Genomic DNA, 17,283 nt, shown 5'->3' with positions numbered 1-17,283 from the left:
CCTGGGCGGTTCAGCGCAAAAAAGGAGGCGTGTTCCGGCGCAAACAATCCCTGGTGCTATTTTGCTGTTCCATTAAACAATTGCGCCACTGACCAGAAAAAACCTAGTCTAAAGTCAGTGGCGCGTTGCGCGTTGTTCATTATGCTATTTTAAGGGCGCATGCTTGACCATAATGTATAGCGTGCACAACGCGCATACACTTTGCTCATGTAATCTACACAGATGCAACAGTTATTTTTGCAAATCATAAATTGTTACACTAAAAAAATATTAACACATGAGATGACGGAAATCATTGTGTTGTGCCACGAAGATGTGAAAAAATAGGCATAAATCTAGCTTACAAATGATTCAGGCTAGTTGTAATAATTAAGGATAAGACCTGTTTGCCCAATAGTGGCAAGACATATATGTATATAAGGACATCTGACAAATTGGTTTGTCCGTCAAGAACCAGGAAAAAAAATTGACTGAAAAACTGAAAAAACTGAAAGACTGAAAAAAAAAAAGACTGTGAAATCACCTTTACCATAATGTACAACATTACAACTTCACTTCTCTGTCTTTCACTGCTCTTACAAGCACATCAGTCTCCTCGGCTGTGAACCGCTCCTGGCGTGCGCCTGGTAAATACGCCATAATAATAGCAATCCATAATGGAACTTGCGCACCTGCTTTAAAGGGAATGTTGGATGACTCTCTGATTGGTTTATTCACGTTACGCCCAAACCACACCTATGAATAATGAAGCTACTTCAGACCAACCCATTTTAGATTTGCGCCGGACGAAAGAGCCATTTATCCCGCCAGGAAAATAGCAACAGCGCCGAGACGCCGAGACCCAACTCTCGGTCTCACAGTCTCACTCTGCCCAACTTAATCTCACGCCAAATTGACAAACCTGCTTTTGATATTAAACAAAGTCTAAGCTTTTACATTTTTTTAGCGTTTTGTCGCTAATGTGGCATAACAGTTAAAGCCAGAGGTGTTGAAACATACTTTCATCTTTTTTTACTTAGTATTTTTGTCTTGTTTTCAGTCCAAATATCTAAAAAAATCTTACATTAAGAAGCATTTACTAGACAAGCAAAAGTTTTTGTCTTGTTTTGGGGGAAAATAACTAAAAAAATAAGCAAAATAATCTGCCAATGGGCTAAGCAAAATAATCTTGTTTTCTGTTTGAATTAAGATTATTTTGCTTACCCCATTGGCAGATTATTTTGCTTATTTTAAGCAAAAACTTCCTTAATTTTGAGTTATTTCCCCCCCAAATAAGACAAAAACTCCAGTAAATGTTTCTTAATGTGAGATTTTTTAGATATTTGGACTGAAAACAAGACAAAAATACTAAGTAAGAAATGCATTTTTTGCAGTGAATACATTTGAATGGCTTAAGCGGATACACAACAGCTTCACTATACAGGTGTTTGCAGCAAGTTTTGGTAAACAGTCCAGCATAGTGTGCATTGATTATTACGTCAACCATATTTACAGGTTCATTATATTATGGAGAGTGGTGGAGAACAACATTGTTAACAGTATTGTTCATGTTTTTCTTGTATTTAGCCCTCAGGTATTCCTTACTAATCGCTCACACTCATTGATGGTCAAATGTGACCATACACCTTAACTACATTTCAATTAAATATTATATTACAATTAGTGTAGTAATTAAGGTTAAAATAGAGAATTCCAATACAAAGTGGCAAATTAGACTCATTTTGTGGCTAGAAAAATAATAATTTTCATATGTAATGCTATTACCCACCAGGAGCCTTTATGGCTCTTTAATAAATATACATGTATCTAATCTAGTTGCTCAAAAAAGTATTGCAGTTTTACATTTTAATAAATATTTGGATATAATCAAACACTAGAAATTCTTTAAATGTGAAATTTTAAAACGTTAATAACTTACATCCTAATATTTTTAATGATCAGGGCGTCGACATGGGGGTAAAACCAGTACTGATGACAAGGGCCCCAAGGGCAGAGAAGGGCCCTTGAAAAGTCAGTAATATATTTTAACATGGAACATGAGGGCCCATCAGGACTGCCTATGCATAGGGCCCGGGATTTTGTGCTACGCCCCTGTTAATGATACTTATATAAGCACACACAAGTGAATATTAATGAATGCGAGCACATATAATTTAACCCAAAAACGTTTAAAATAGTGCTAAGGCAAACTTATTTTTCCTTATATGTACAGTTGGCTGTATGCATATGAATTGATACTGAATTAAGATCGAAATCGATATCGCCATATAGTTTCATCTGATTATATGAGCCATGTTGCATTGTTTTGATTATATTATTATAAGGTAGCAGGGTATTTACACTATTTATCAATAGTTTCATCTGTAAAATATGATTAGATGAGCCATGTGCATTTTTTAAAATGATTATATTGAATATTTTTATAAATAATAAATTATTATTACTTTTTTAAAGAATTGTAATATTTACGTTATTTATCAATCAATTTCTTCTCTAAAATCTGATTGGATGAGCCATAATTTTGATTATTATAATTATTTTTATTTGTATAAATAAATATTATTATAAACATGAACCCTTATGTGATGTTGGGGGTGTTTTCGTCCACTATGAGGTGCTGTTGAGTCTTAATTTGGCCACAACTTTCTCTGTGTTTCAGCAAATGGAATGATTTTTGGTGATGAATCTTATTTTGACACATGCTCAAAAACTCAATGATACACTGTGGGCAAATTCCCTAGCCTTTGTTATGTTCGGGATGAAAACATCCACTAAATTAAACGGCTGTAAAAATGTATCAGATAAATATTTTTTTCAACATTTTTGGCATAATTTTTAAAAAGTTGGCAACCCTGCATTCATGATGATCACCCATTCGTTGTCCTGCTTGCTAAGGGAAGAACATGTATATGTCGATCACTAGAGGGCGCCATAGTACAAAACCTGAGCTGTGTCCGTGTTTTGGTGTGTTTGGTGTGCAGTGGTGATCTGCAGGTGACTGGTAGTGCCCACTGCACCTTCAACACCTCCCAAAGGGCCGTTGGCAAGGATAACTTCACCCTCATCCCTGAGGGAACCAACGGCACTGAGGAGAGAATGTCCATCATCTGGGACAAGTGTGTGGTGAGAGATGCTTTATCTGCTTCAGATGCAGTGTTGGGGAAAGTTACTTCGAAAAGTAATGCATTACAATGTTGCGTTACTCCCTTAAAAAGTAACTAATTGAGTTACTTAGTTACTTTTTAAGTAAAGTAATGCGTTACGTTTAGGGCTGTCAAAAGATTAATCGCGATTAATCGCATCCAAAATAAAAGTTTGTGTTTACATAATATATGTGTGTGTGCTCTGTTAATGATTATTTATATATTTAAGAAATATTTGCATGTATATACTGTATATACATTTATATAATCTATGATATATATAAATATAAATGTTTTATATATAAAAAATAATATTTTTTTCTTAAACATATACATGCTTGTGTGTGTATTTATATATAAATAATAATTAACAGAGTACACACACATATATTATGTAAACACAAACTTTTATTTTGGATGCGATTAATCGCGATTAAGCCCTAGTTACGTTACTTTTACGTTACTTTTTCTCACCTGGGCTGGGCTTGTTTCTTTTTTGTTTATAACAAAAAGCTATATTTTTGTAAAGACCTCTTCATACCAAAATGTAAATAATAATCCCCAGGCTGAGGTAAAGATGCAGATTCCCTCATGAACACTAGAGGGCGCAGCTCTGGATAATGGAGAATAGGACGCAGGAGAAAAAAGTTTTACCAATAAAAACAAAAAATCTAGTAATTTTCATCATCAAAGGTCAGCAGCAAGACATTGGTCAATTAAATATAAAGGTAGATTATGCATAAAAATAGTTGTTTTATTTAACATTTAATTATTGGAGGGTTGCATAGTTCTCTGATTTTGCATTTGACTGATTTTATTCATTTTGAGGAGGACAGAATCAAAAAGTGAGATAAATAAATGCTCACATTTAGTCTAGAACTACAATAACCCTCATGTTCACACACACACACACACACACACACACGCCTCTGCACTAACTCTCAACATGAGGGCAGGAGAGCTGTCAGTCAAACTAATGTCAAAAAGTAACTCAGATATTTTGTTGTAAATTTGAAAAGTAATGCGTTACTTTACTAGTTACTTGGAAAAAGTAATATTAGTTACTTGTAATGCGTTACCCCCAACACTGTTCATATGTGCATATAATCAAGAGTTTCATCTGATTAGACGAGCATTGTTTAGATTGTTATTAATATTATTATCAGGGATTGACATTTTTACCAGATTTGTGACATAAATCATTTATAAACCATACGTCAATATGTTTCTAAATATGCAAATAGAAGTTTAATCCCTCACTCTGAATTGCATGTTCCTTGTAATAAAATTACAATCGCTATAACATTTCTGTCATAAAGAGGTGACCAAATATTAAAGATTACATGTTGTTAAATGTTGTTTATTTACTGTATATATAAACAATGGTGTTCAATACAACCATATGATTATTTGCTTTTGATACTTTATTTGAACCAATTATCATTGCCTCGTTATTATTATATCCTCCTGGGACACAGGAATAGACTTTTGTCCACTGTAGTGGACATTATATTTTAGTGAATTTCTCTGACATCATGTCCTGTAAAGAGCACATTCGGGGCTTTACACAGATAACAAATGTTTGGAGGTTTCAAAAAAATGTAAAATGACTTACATTAATGTTTAGCACTCTTAAGGAAATATGATCATATTTTGTAATTATAATTTAAATCGGATTAATAATGGGGTTTCTAATTAAAATATGACTTTCTGTTACAGAACCGGGCATTGATTTCATAAATGTCCACTGTAGAGACGCCAGGAGTTAAATCATGATTATCAGGCATTCTGGAGACACAACAAGTGAATAGGGAAAGAAATTACATATAAATTTTCCTATGAAGTATTAGATATTATTATGAAAATGTTGGCAATTATAAATGCTTTGGAATGTAGACCAAAGTTTGATCTCGTTTTAACGATTATTGCTGACGTGAAAGCAAATCAAAATATGAAAGTATGAAAAAGTTTAAATTTACTGTAAATAAAAAATACTGTACTAAATATTTTTTATTTCATATAAAATATAAATTTTACAAAAAAAAAATTTACCCTAAAATTACTATAAAATCAAAGCCATGTTGTGTTCCAAATTTGAAGTTGATATCACAAAAATTGAAGTCCCCATGAGATGTTGTTTCGGCGCTGTACCAGAAACAGCCACCGGGTGTCATTCAAATTCCATTGATTGTTTTTTTTTATGCATTTTCCTGTAAATTTCTGTCCAAATATCACTTCCATCACAAAACAGTCACCAAATATGGACCCTTGAGACTTAGACCTTTCCGACGATATGCGTTTTGTCAAGATTGGAAAAGCTTTTGATTATAAAGTAGTTAAAATAAATGTTGTAATATGAAACATGACGACGCCCACTAGGGGGAGGAGCCCGCTAGAATCATTTAGAGTACCGTTTCCATGGTAACACAATGTCCGATTTCAAAACGGTTTTCACAGGATGAATTTTGAGTTTGTAAGCTTTCAAATGATACCTAATAACTTAAAAATATGATACGAAAAAAGGCGATCAAAAAAAGAGCCAGGCGTCCAAAGTCCGGCCCGTGGGCCAAATGCGGCCCGGGGATGAATTTCAAACGGCCCGCTGTGTGTCTATTAAAATATACAATATGTGCCCCGCCACGGATAATTTACAAATCGTGCAGTTTCACGATGTTACCGCAAGGTGGCAGTACTAGACTTTAGGCCAGGGAAACAGCGGCAGAAGTGAAACGAAACAGCGCTGCTTGTGCTCTGCGCAACTCACAAACTCGGACTCTGAACAAATGTGTTTACCTGCTGAGCGTCTCGATCACATGACCACTAAACAGCCAATGAGAAGTGTTCAAGTTCTCCGGTACGAGCTGTGAATCTCTGTGATTTGATTTAATTTAAATCCAGTTAAACTGCACTGACTTAATCAACAACACTAACATGCAAATCAGCTGAGCCCATTCAAAATACTTTTCAAACAACAGTTCACCAACATGGGTTTACTGTGGTAACTAGACATGTGCCGGTAAACGGTAATACGATATACCGCAATAATGAACATGCACAATATTGTTATCGTGGGCACTTCAAAATACCGTGAATAATTATTTATTACGAATTATTCAGATTTTTAGAATGTATTTTAAGAATACTTTACCCATCAACCGTTTAAAATGAACAACGCGTCAAAGAGGAACGCGCACTGATGTAAACAGACGTTCATGAGCCGAGCACATGGCGGAAGGCGTGAAGACGCACTGAAGTGCACATTCACTTTCAGACAGCAGATGGCGCTGACGGAACAGCAGAAATACAGCCGTTTCCCCAGTAACCACAATCCGGTGCTCGTCATCACATAACCTAATACTTAAAGTCTTAAAGTAATTTTCAAACTTAATTTTTTTTTTTAAGTTTTAAATTACATGCCCTAGATATTGTTTGAATATGTTCTGATTGTTGTTCAATCACACACTTTACAATATGGCTCCATTATTTAACATTAGTTCATTCATTAACAAACTGACAATGAAAAATACTTCTAAAGCATGTATTAATCTTAGTTAAATGTACATTTCAGCATTTACTAACACATTATTAAAATCAAAAGTTGTAACTGTATTATTTAATGGACCTGAGCTTACACTAACAGTTGCTTTTTTTAACTAACATTATCAAAGAAGAATAACTTCTGTAAAAATGTAGCTATTCACTCTTTGTTAATGTTAATGCATTAACTGGCGAGACATTATTGTAAAGTGTTACCTATTGTTCTTTATAATTCTTTAGCACTTTAATCTGTTTCAAATATTTGTTTACTTTATACATTTTTGTGTATTGCTTTATTGTATTTAAATGTTTGGTTCTTTTGTTATAAGAAAGTTTTTAAACCTGTTATAGTATGACAACACTTTTTTGCAACTTTTTTTTAAATATCGTGATAATACCGTATACCGTGATAAAAGCTTCAGCAATTAATCGCAACATGAAAATTTGATACCGGCACATGCCTAGTGGTAACACTACCTGTAACCATGGTAACACTAGCTGTAACTGTGGTAACACTACCTATAACCATGGTAACACTAGCTGTAACTGTGGTAACACTACCTATAACCATGGTAACACTAGCTGTAACTGTGGTAACACTACCTGTAACCATGGTAACACTAGCTGTAACTGTGGTAACACTACCTGTAACCATGGTAATGTGTCAGAAATGTAGGTTAATATCTAATTTTAGTTAATTTGTAATGTAGACATGTATTAAATTAGCAACAAAGGCCAAATTGCAGACTATTTTTGTCATAAACATTTTTGTCTTGTTTCTAGTATACATATATCTAAAAATTCTAAATAAAAGTTAAATGACATTAGATATATTTTCTGTATGCATTCAATGCTTTCCGTTTTATCTTTCATAACAAAGTTTGGTTAAAAAAATCCTGAAACCTAAAAATTGATTGGAGAATTAAAAATAAATCCCATTGTTTTTGCCTATACATGTCATCTCGTGTCATTTTATTTTTTAAACAAACAGAGGACATATAACATATGAATAAAATATCATTTTTCAAAAATGTTTTTTCCCATGTGTTTCATATGCTCTAAACATGAAAAAATAATGTAAAGATTATAGATTAGTCATATCAAAGTGCACCAGCATCGTTTGGCATTTTGTGACTTTCAGTCGAAAATAATCATATATTTCGTCATTGAATATTTCCTAAAAATGGTGTTAAAATATATCTAATGTCAAGCCCTGATGATGATTATTATTATTATGGTACTTTATTGAAGAAACATTCTGTGTCATGACATCATAGTTTCATATGAGAGACATGATGAGAAAATCTTATTAAATTATTTTACTGAATGTATTACTTTTAATGGGTTTATCTTTATTATTTTACTCCAGCCAAAATAGGTATTTATTAATCAATAGTTTCATCTGATTATATGAGCCATGTTGCATTGTTTTGATTGTAATATTACTCATTATTATTATAAGGTAGCAGGGTGTTTACACTATTTATCAATAGTTTCATCTGTAAAATCTGATTAGATGAGCCATGTTGCATTTTTTTTATTTATTATATTGAATATTTTTATAAATAATAAATTATTATTACTTTTTTTAAAGAATTGTACTATGTATGTTATTTATCAATCAATTTCTTCTCTAAAATCTGATTGGATGAGCCATTATTTTGATTATTATAATTATTTTTATTTATATAAATAAATATTATTATAAACATGAACCCTTATGTGATGTTGGGGGTGTTTTCGTCCACTATGAGGTGCTGTTGAGTCTTAATTTGGCCACAACTTTCTCTGTGTTTCAGCAAATGGAATGATTTTTGGTGATGAATCTTATTTTGACACATATTTTGGGAAAATGCTCAAAAACTCAATGATACACTGTGGGCAAATTCCCTAGCCTTTGTTATGTTCGGGATGAAAACATCCACTAAATTAAACGGCTGTAAAAAAGAATCAGATAAATATTTGTTTCAAAGTTTTTTTACATAAATCTATTAATCAACTTCAAAACTCAAAACTACTAAATGTTTAGGATTTTTACTCTTTAAATGCCAAGTTCATAAATTATTGTTGGTTTTCCCTGTTGTGAAGAGGTAAAATGTGTAATTTTTACTGTTGATCACCAGGTGGCAGCATTAACCAATTAAAAAGCATAAAAATTTTTAAAAAAAGCTTAGTTTCTGGCTTTTATATGGAGTATAAGAGCATGAATGAGTGAAGTAATATTCTGCTTCATGGCGTGCACACTAGACCTATGCTTGGGTAAAAAATCGATGTGACTCTCATTACTGTAAAGAGTTTCTGACCTTGTCCTGAAGATGAATGCTCTGCTTCACAGGTGACAGGTAAGATGGATGAAAACCAGTTTGTGTCTGTGACGAGCACCAACGCTGCCAAGATCTTTAACCTGTACCCCCGGAAGGGCCGGATCGCCGTGGGCTCTGATGCTGATCTGGTGCTCTGGGACCCCGAGGCCACCAAAATCATCTCGGCTAAGAATCACCACCTGGTGAGAAGAGATTTGGACTGAGTGGGAAGCTTTACAGTCTGTCTGAGGGCTCTTTAAAGGAACACGCCACTATTTTTCAACTAGAGTTAAACAGTTGATTAATTATTATTATTACTAATAATACAATATGCACACATTCATTACTATTAATCTTAGGCGTAATCTGAAGAAAACAGCGTTGTTAATATTTCTTGTTTGTTAAAGGTTTAGTTCACCCAAAAAGGAAAATTCTGTCATTAATGACTGAGCCTCATGTGGTTGGACACCCGTCAGACCTCCGTTCATCTTCAGACACAAATGAAGATATTTTAGTGTAAATCTGATGCTCTGAAAGGCCTCCATTGGCTCAACTTTACACTCTCAAGACCCTTAAAAGACACTAAAGACTAAAGTTACAAAGTCCATCTCACTACAGCGGCTCTACAATAACTTTATGAATCGGCGACAATAGTTTTTGTGCGCAAAAAAACCCCCTAAATAACGACTTATATAGTGATGACGATTTCAAAACACGGCCTCATGAAGCTTCGAAGCGTTATGAATCAGTGAGTCGATTCAGCAGTTTGATGGTTTGACACGCGATCCGAATCATGAATCGACTCACTGATTCATAACGCTTCGAAGCTTCATGAGGCCGTGTTTTGAAATCGTCATCACTATATAAGTCGTTATTTAGGGGGGTTTTTTGCGCACAAAAACTATTCTCGCCGATTCATAAAGTTATTGTAGAACCACTGTAGTGAGATGGACTTTGTAACTTTAGTCTTTAGTGTCTTTTAAGGGTCTTGAGAGTGTAAAGTTGAGCCAATGGAGGCCTTTCAGAGCATCAGATTTACACTAAAATATCTTCATTTGTGTCTGAAGTAATTAATGACAGAATTTTCATTTTTGGGTGAACTAACCCTTTAATTATATTATAAATGACATTACATAGGACTATTTCAAATCAAAATGGCGAAATTAGACAAAAGGTTATTAATTTGCCTGAATATTTTTGTCATTTGTTTAACATTTCTGACTTACAGAAGCAGCTCAAATATGAAACGTTTAGTTTCGCTTCATATCTCTCACTTGAGTCGAGTCGCTGCTAAGATTCGCCCTCAGCCTCAGCAGCTTCTGTGAACATAAAGCCCGCCTACTCTGATTTGATTGGTTTTCTCAAATATTTTGACATTGACGAGCGGTGACCGACCAATGAGAGCTCACAGCTCTTGATCATTACGCAGGAATGAGAATATAGTTCCTGCCATATCGGCCTAGAACATCACAACTTCTCATTTTCCGTCGGTCTTAGCACATGATGAACTACAGAAGAGTCGAGTTTTAAACAGGAGAAATATGGAAACTCTTTGGTCATTTTTGAGCGAGATGCTAACGGTCTCATCAGATTCAATGATCTATGCTAAGCTATGCTAACAGTGCTAGCGCCAGACCCGGAGATCAGCTGAATGAAAACGCTCAAACTCAACTGTTAAACTCTAGGGGAGTCGGAGAATGAGTCGAAAAATAGTGGCGTGTTCCTTTAAATGAACCGACACCATTAGTTCTGGACCAGCTCTGACTCCCATGATCCTCTGCTCTGAGCTGTTTTAATGTTTTGCTGATTCTCTCGCTCCGTCCGCTCCTGTTTGTCAGCGATCCTGCGGTCTGCGCTGATTTAATTTGACTCGAATGAGATGCTGATGTGGACAAATGTGGAACGACTGAACTATCATGAGGTCACACTGAGCGCTGGTGACATCTGAACTATTTACTGTCAGTGAAGAAATTAAAGCTTTTATTCATCAAGGATCCATTAACCTCTTAACTGTCTCCCCCCTTTTTGAGAATACACATGAAAATGCACTTTCCAAATTTAAAGGTCTGTAATTCAAGACTACTTTGGAATATAGACATAAGTTTGGTCTTGTTTTAAAGCAGACACTCTGCAGATTATTGCTGAAGTGAAAGCAATTCAAAATAAAGTTATGGAAGTTTAAATTTACTGTAAATAAAAATTACTGTACTAAATATTTTTTATTTTATATAAAATATATATTTTACAAAAATGTTTTAATCTAACATTACTATAAAATCAAAGCCAAATGTCTAAACAAGTTGTGTTCCAAATTTGAAGTTGATATCACAAAAATTGAAGTCCCCATGAGATGTTGTTTAGGCGCTGTACCAGAAACAGCCACCGGGTGTCATTCACATTCCATTGATTGTTTTTTTTGATGCATTTTCCTGTACATTTCTGTCAAAATATCACTTCCATCACAAAACAGTCCCCAAATATGGAACCTTGAGACTTTCCGACGATATGTGTTTTGTCAAGATTAGAAAAGATTTTGATTATAAAGTAGTTAAAATAAATGTTGTAATATGAAACATGACACCGCCCACTAGGGGGAGGAGCCCGCTAGAAGAATTTAGAGTACTGTTTCCATGGTAACACAATGTCTGATTTCAAAACCGTGTTCACAGGATGAATTTTGAGTTTGTAAGCTTTCGAGTGATACCTAATTTATTATAATAACTAAAATATATGATACGAAAAAAAGGCAATCAAAAAAAAGAGTGCCAGGTGTCCCGCCAGCAGGATGTGACAGTTAAGAGGTTAAATTGATCAGAAGTTACTTCTGAAGATGATTTCTCTTTCAAATAAATCTTGAACAAAATGGTTCACGGTTTCCACAAACGCTGTTTTCAACTCTGATAATAATCATAACTGTGTGTTGAGCATTAAATCCTCATATGAGAATGATTAGTGAAGGATCATGTGACACTGAAGACTGGAGTAATGATGATAAATTCAGCTTTGATCACAGGAATACATTACATTTTACTATATATTCACATAGAGAACAGTTATTTTAAGTTGTAATAATATTTCACAATATTACATTTATCAAATAATGCAGCTTTGTTGAGCAGGAGAGACTTCTTTAAAAAAAACATGACTTTTTTTAACAAATTACTAAATGTGACTGAAAATATTTGTAGTAGTGGTCAATATAATATGAATCAACAGTAGTTTTTACATTTATAATTGTTTTATACATTTAAATAGTTTTGCTCAAAAAAATTGGAAATATTTGAAATGAGAACATTGTAATTTCAACAGTATTTGGATCATATTGAGTGTGATTTAAAGGTGCACCATGTAACTTTTCCGTCCGCTAGAGGTTGTCTATTCAAAACAAATTTGAAAAAAAAAGAAAATTCTGTTCACACTGCAGTGAGAGGAAAGCACTTCTGCAGAATAAAACCGCAAACGTACGCGGATATGATGTCATCGACAGGCCACGCCCTCACACGTCCCGGTTCCTCGGGTAAAAGAGCATCTCACCATTTACAAATAGTCGGAAACATTTGGGATATTGTAAGTACTCGACTGAACAACATATATAACACTGGCCTAGAGGTGTTTGAATATTTTACTGAAAAAATGTTACATAGTGCAGCTTTAACTCATGATGCCTAAACGCAGCCTTTGGGAGCAGAAGAGACATGAGGGATGTGCTACTGGTACAGCGGTTGAAGATCTGAGAGCTTTCCCGTGTTCTGTCTTTCTCAGGCGGTGGAGTACAACATCTTCGAGGGGGTTGAGGTGCGTGGAGCTCCGCTGGTGGTGATCAGCCAGGGGAAGATAGTCCTAGAGGACGGGAACCTGCACACCACCGAGGGCTCTGGACGCTACATCGCCCGCAAACCCTTCCCAGACTACGTCTACAAGAGGATAAAGGCCCGCAGCAGGGTACACACCAACCCCATCTCACGCAATTCACACATATATAACGCTAGGATGACAGGAAAAACGGATGCTGCATTATTTACGTTACAAATTGTATATATTCTTTATATATGATGTGTATGTACTAGGGCTGTGTATCACTAACAATGTCACGATACGATACGCATCACGATATTGGAGTCACGATACGATACGCATCACGATACTGGAGTCACGATACGATACGCATCACGATACTGAAGTCACGATACGCATCACGATACTGAAGTCACGATACGAATCACGATACTGAAGTCACCATACGATACGCATCACGATACTGATGTCATGATACGATACGCATCACGATACTGAAGTCACGATACGATACGCATCACGATACTGAAGTCACGATACGATACGCATCACGATACTGAAGTCACGATACGCATCACGATACTGAAGTCATGGTACGATACGCATCACGATACTGAAGTCACGATACGATACGCATCACGATACTGAAGTCACGATACGAATCACGATACTGAAGTCACGATACAATACGCATCACGATACTGAAGTCATGATACGATACGCATCACGATACTGAAGTCACGATACAAATCACGATACTGAAGTCACGATACGATACGCATCACGATACTGAAGTCACGATACGATATGCATCACGATACTGAAGTCACGATACGATATGCATCACGATACTGAAGTCACGATACGATACGCATCACGATACTGAAGTCATGATACGATACGCATCACGATACTGAAGTCACGAAACGAAATGCATCACGATACTGAAGTCACGATATGATACGCATCACGATACTGAAGTCACGATACGATACGCATCACGATACTGAAGTCACGATACGATACGCATCACAATACTGAAGTCACGATACGATACGCATCACGATACTGAAGTCATGATACGAATCACGATACTGAAGTCACGATACGATATGCATCACGATACTGAAGATACGATACGCATCACGATACTGAAGTCACGATACGCATCACGATACTGAAGTCACGATACGATACGCATCAGGATACTGAAGTCATGATACGATACGCATCACGATACTGAAGTCACGATACGAAATGCATCACGATACTGAAGTCACGATATGATACGCATCACGATAATGAAGTCACGATACGATACACATCACGATACTGAAGTCACGATACGATACGCATCACGATACTGAAGTCACGATACGATACGCATCACGATACTGAAGTCACGATACGATACGCATCACGATACTGAAGTCATGATACGCATCACGATACTTAAGTCACGGTACGATACGCATCACGATACTGAAGTCACGATACGATACGCATCACGATACTGAAGTCACAATACGATACGCATCACGATACTGAAGTCACGATACGAATCACGATACTGAAGTCACGATACGATACGCATCACGATACTGAAGTCATGATACGATATGCATCACGATACTGAAGTCACGATACGAATCACAATACGGAAGTCACGATACGATACGCATCACGATACTGAAGTCACGATACGCATCACGATACTGAAGTCACGATACGCACCACGATACTGAAGTCACGATGCGATACGCATCACGATACTGAAGTCACGAAACGCATCACGATACTGAAGTCACGATACGCACCACGATACTGAAGTCACGATACGATACGCATCACGATACTGAAGTCACGATACGATATGCATCACGATACTGAAGTCACGATACGATACGCATCACGATACTGAAGTCACGATACGATACGCATCACGATACTGAAGTCACGATACGATATGCATCACGATACTGAAGTCACTATACGATACGCATCACTGAAGTCACGATACGATACGCATCACGATACTGAAGTCACCATACGATACGCATCACGATACTGATCTCATGATACGATACGCATCACGATACTGAAGTCCCGATACGAATCACGATACTGAAGTCACGATACGATACGCATCACGATACTGAAGTCACGATACGCATCACGATACTGAAGTCACGATACGCACCACGATACTGAAGTCACGATGCGATACGCATCACGATACTGAAGTCACGATACGCATCACGATACTGAAGTCACGATACGATATGCATCACGATACTGAAGTCACTATACGATACGCATCACTGAAGTCACGATACGATACGCATCACGATACTGAAGTCACGATACGATACGCATCACAATACTGAAGTCACCATACGATACGCATCACGATACTGATGTCATGATACGATACGCATCACGATACTGAAGTCCCGATACGAATCACGATACTGAAGTCACGATACAATACGCATCACGATACTGAAGTCACGATACGCATCACGATACTGAAGTCACGATACGCACCACGATACTGAAGTCACGATACGATACGCATCACGATACTGAAGTCACGATACGATACGCATCACGATACTGAAGTCACGATACGATATGCATCACGATACTGAAGTCACTATACGATACGCATCACTGAAGTCACGATACGATACGCATCACGATACTGAAGTCACGATACGATACGCATCACAATACTGAAGTCACCATACGATACGCGTCACGATGCGCATCACGATACTGAAGTCACGGTACGATACGCATCACGATACTGAAGTCACGATACCATACGCATCACGATACTGAAGTCACGATACGATACGCATCACGATACTGAAGTCACGATACGATACGCATCACGATACTGAAGTCACGATACGCATCACGATACTGAAGTCACGATACGCACCACGATACTGAAGTCACGATACGATATGCATCACGATACTGAAGTCACGATACGATACGCATCACGATACTGAAGTCACGATACGATACGCATCACGATACTGAAGTCACGATACGATACGCATCACGATACTGAAGTCACGATACGAATCACGATACTGAAGTCACGATACGCATCACGATACTGAAGTCACGATACGCATCACAATACTGAAGTCACGATACGATACACATCACGATACTGAAGTCACGATTCGCATCACGATACTATACGCATCACGATATGGATGACAGATATACATCTCTATATATATGATGTACAGCGCTATCGAATGACCAACCTCAAACCCCGCCCCTAAACCTTCCCACCACTGGGGTTTAGACAAAACATACAAATTCGTACGAGTGAGGTGGTTTCGTTCATCATAAATGATTAGAGATTCATGATATTAATGATGTTTTTAAATCCGAATGTCTGGAGTAATTAAGGCGTCTCTCTCCACAGCTGGCTGAGCTGCGCGGGGTCCCACGAGGTCTATACGACGGCCCCGTGTGTGAGGTCACTGTGACACCTAAGGTCATGACCCCTGTCACTTCTGGTAAGACTTCTCCAGTCAAAACTGCTCCTCAACCTGTTCGCAACCTGCACCAGTCTGGATTCAGCCTGTCTGGTGAGAATATGAGAATTAAATGTCCTACAATTATCATTTTTTAAACAAACATATCCTTTACAACAAAGGGACTTTTCAGAAACGCAGTGTGTGTCTATCTATAAATACACTGATCAGGCATAACATTATGATAACACTGATGATCTCCTGTTAGTGGGTGGGATATATTAGGCAGCAAGTGAACATTTTGTCCTCAGAGTTGATGTGTTAGAACCAGGAAAAATGGGCAAGCGTAAGGATTTGAGCGAGTTTGACAAGGGCCAGATTGTGACGGCTAGAAGACTGGGTCAGAGCATCTCCAAAACTGCAGCTCTTGTGGGGTGTTCCCGGTCTGCAGTGGTCAGTCTCTATCAGAAGTGCTCAGAGGAAGAACAGTGGAGAACCGGCCACAGGGTCATGAAGGACCAGTGGAGAACCGGCCACAGGATCATGGAGGACCAGTGGAGAACCGGCCACAGGGTCATGGAGGACCAGTGGAGAACCGGCCACAGGGTCATGAAGGACCAGTGGAGAACCGGCCACAGGGTCATGAAGAACCAGTGGAGAACCGGCCACAGGGTCATGGAGGACCAGTGGAGAACCGGCCACAGGGTCATGGAGGACCAGTGGAGAACCGGCCACAGGGTCATGAAGGACCAGTGGAGAACCGGCCACAGGGTCATGAAGGACCAGTGGAGAACCGGCCACAGGGTCATGAAGGACCAGTGGAGAACCGGCCACAGGGTCATGGAGGACCAGTGGAGAACCGGCCACAGGGTCATGGAGGACCAGTGGAGAACCGGCCACAGGGTCATGAAGGACCAGTGGAGAACCGGCCACAGGGTCATGGAGGACCAGTGGAGAACCGACCACAGGATCATGGAGGACCAGTGGAGAACCGGCCACAGG

The 17,283-nt window shown here is 37.5% G+C and overlaps 1 protein-coding gene across 1 annotated transcript in view; it reads left to right on the top strand.

Moving 5' to 3' along the window:
* The window catches only part of dpysl2a (dihydropyrimidinase like 2a), a 59,686-nt gene that overhangs the window by 36,388 nt on the left and 6,015 nt on the right, over positions 1–17,283 (top strand). The window contains exons 11-14 of the mRNA XM_079826912.1: positions 2,982–3,123; positions 9,016–9,186; positions 12,746–12,925; positions 16,230–16,395. Coding sequence (XP_079683038.1) covers positions 2,982–3,123; positions 9,016–9,186; positions 12,746–12,925; positions 16,230–16,395 — 659 coding nt within the window. The remainder of the gene's footprint in view (positions 1–2,981; positions 3,124–9,015; positions 9,187–12,745; positions 12,926–16,229; positions 16,396–17,283) is intronic.

Source organism: Gobio gobio (genome assembly GCF_949357685.1).
Source record: "Gobio gobio genome assembly, chromosome: 10".
In the NCBI taxonomy this organism is placed as follows: Eukaryota; Metazoa; Chordata; class Actinopteri; order Cypriniformes; family Gobionidae; genus Gobio; species Gobio gobio.
This window is presented reverse-complemented; position numbering and strand designations above follow the sequence as displayed.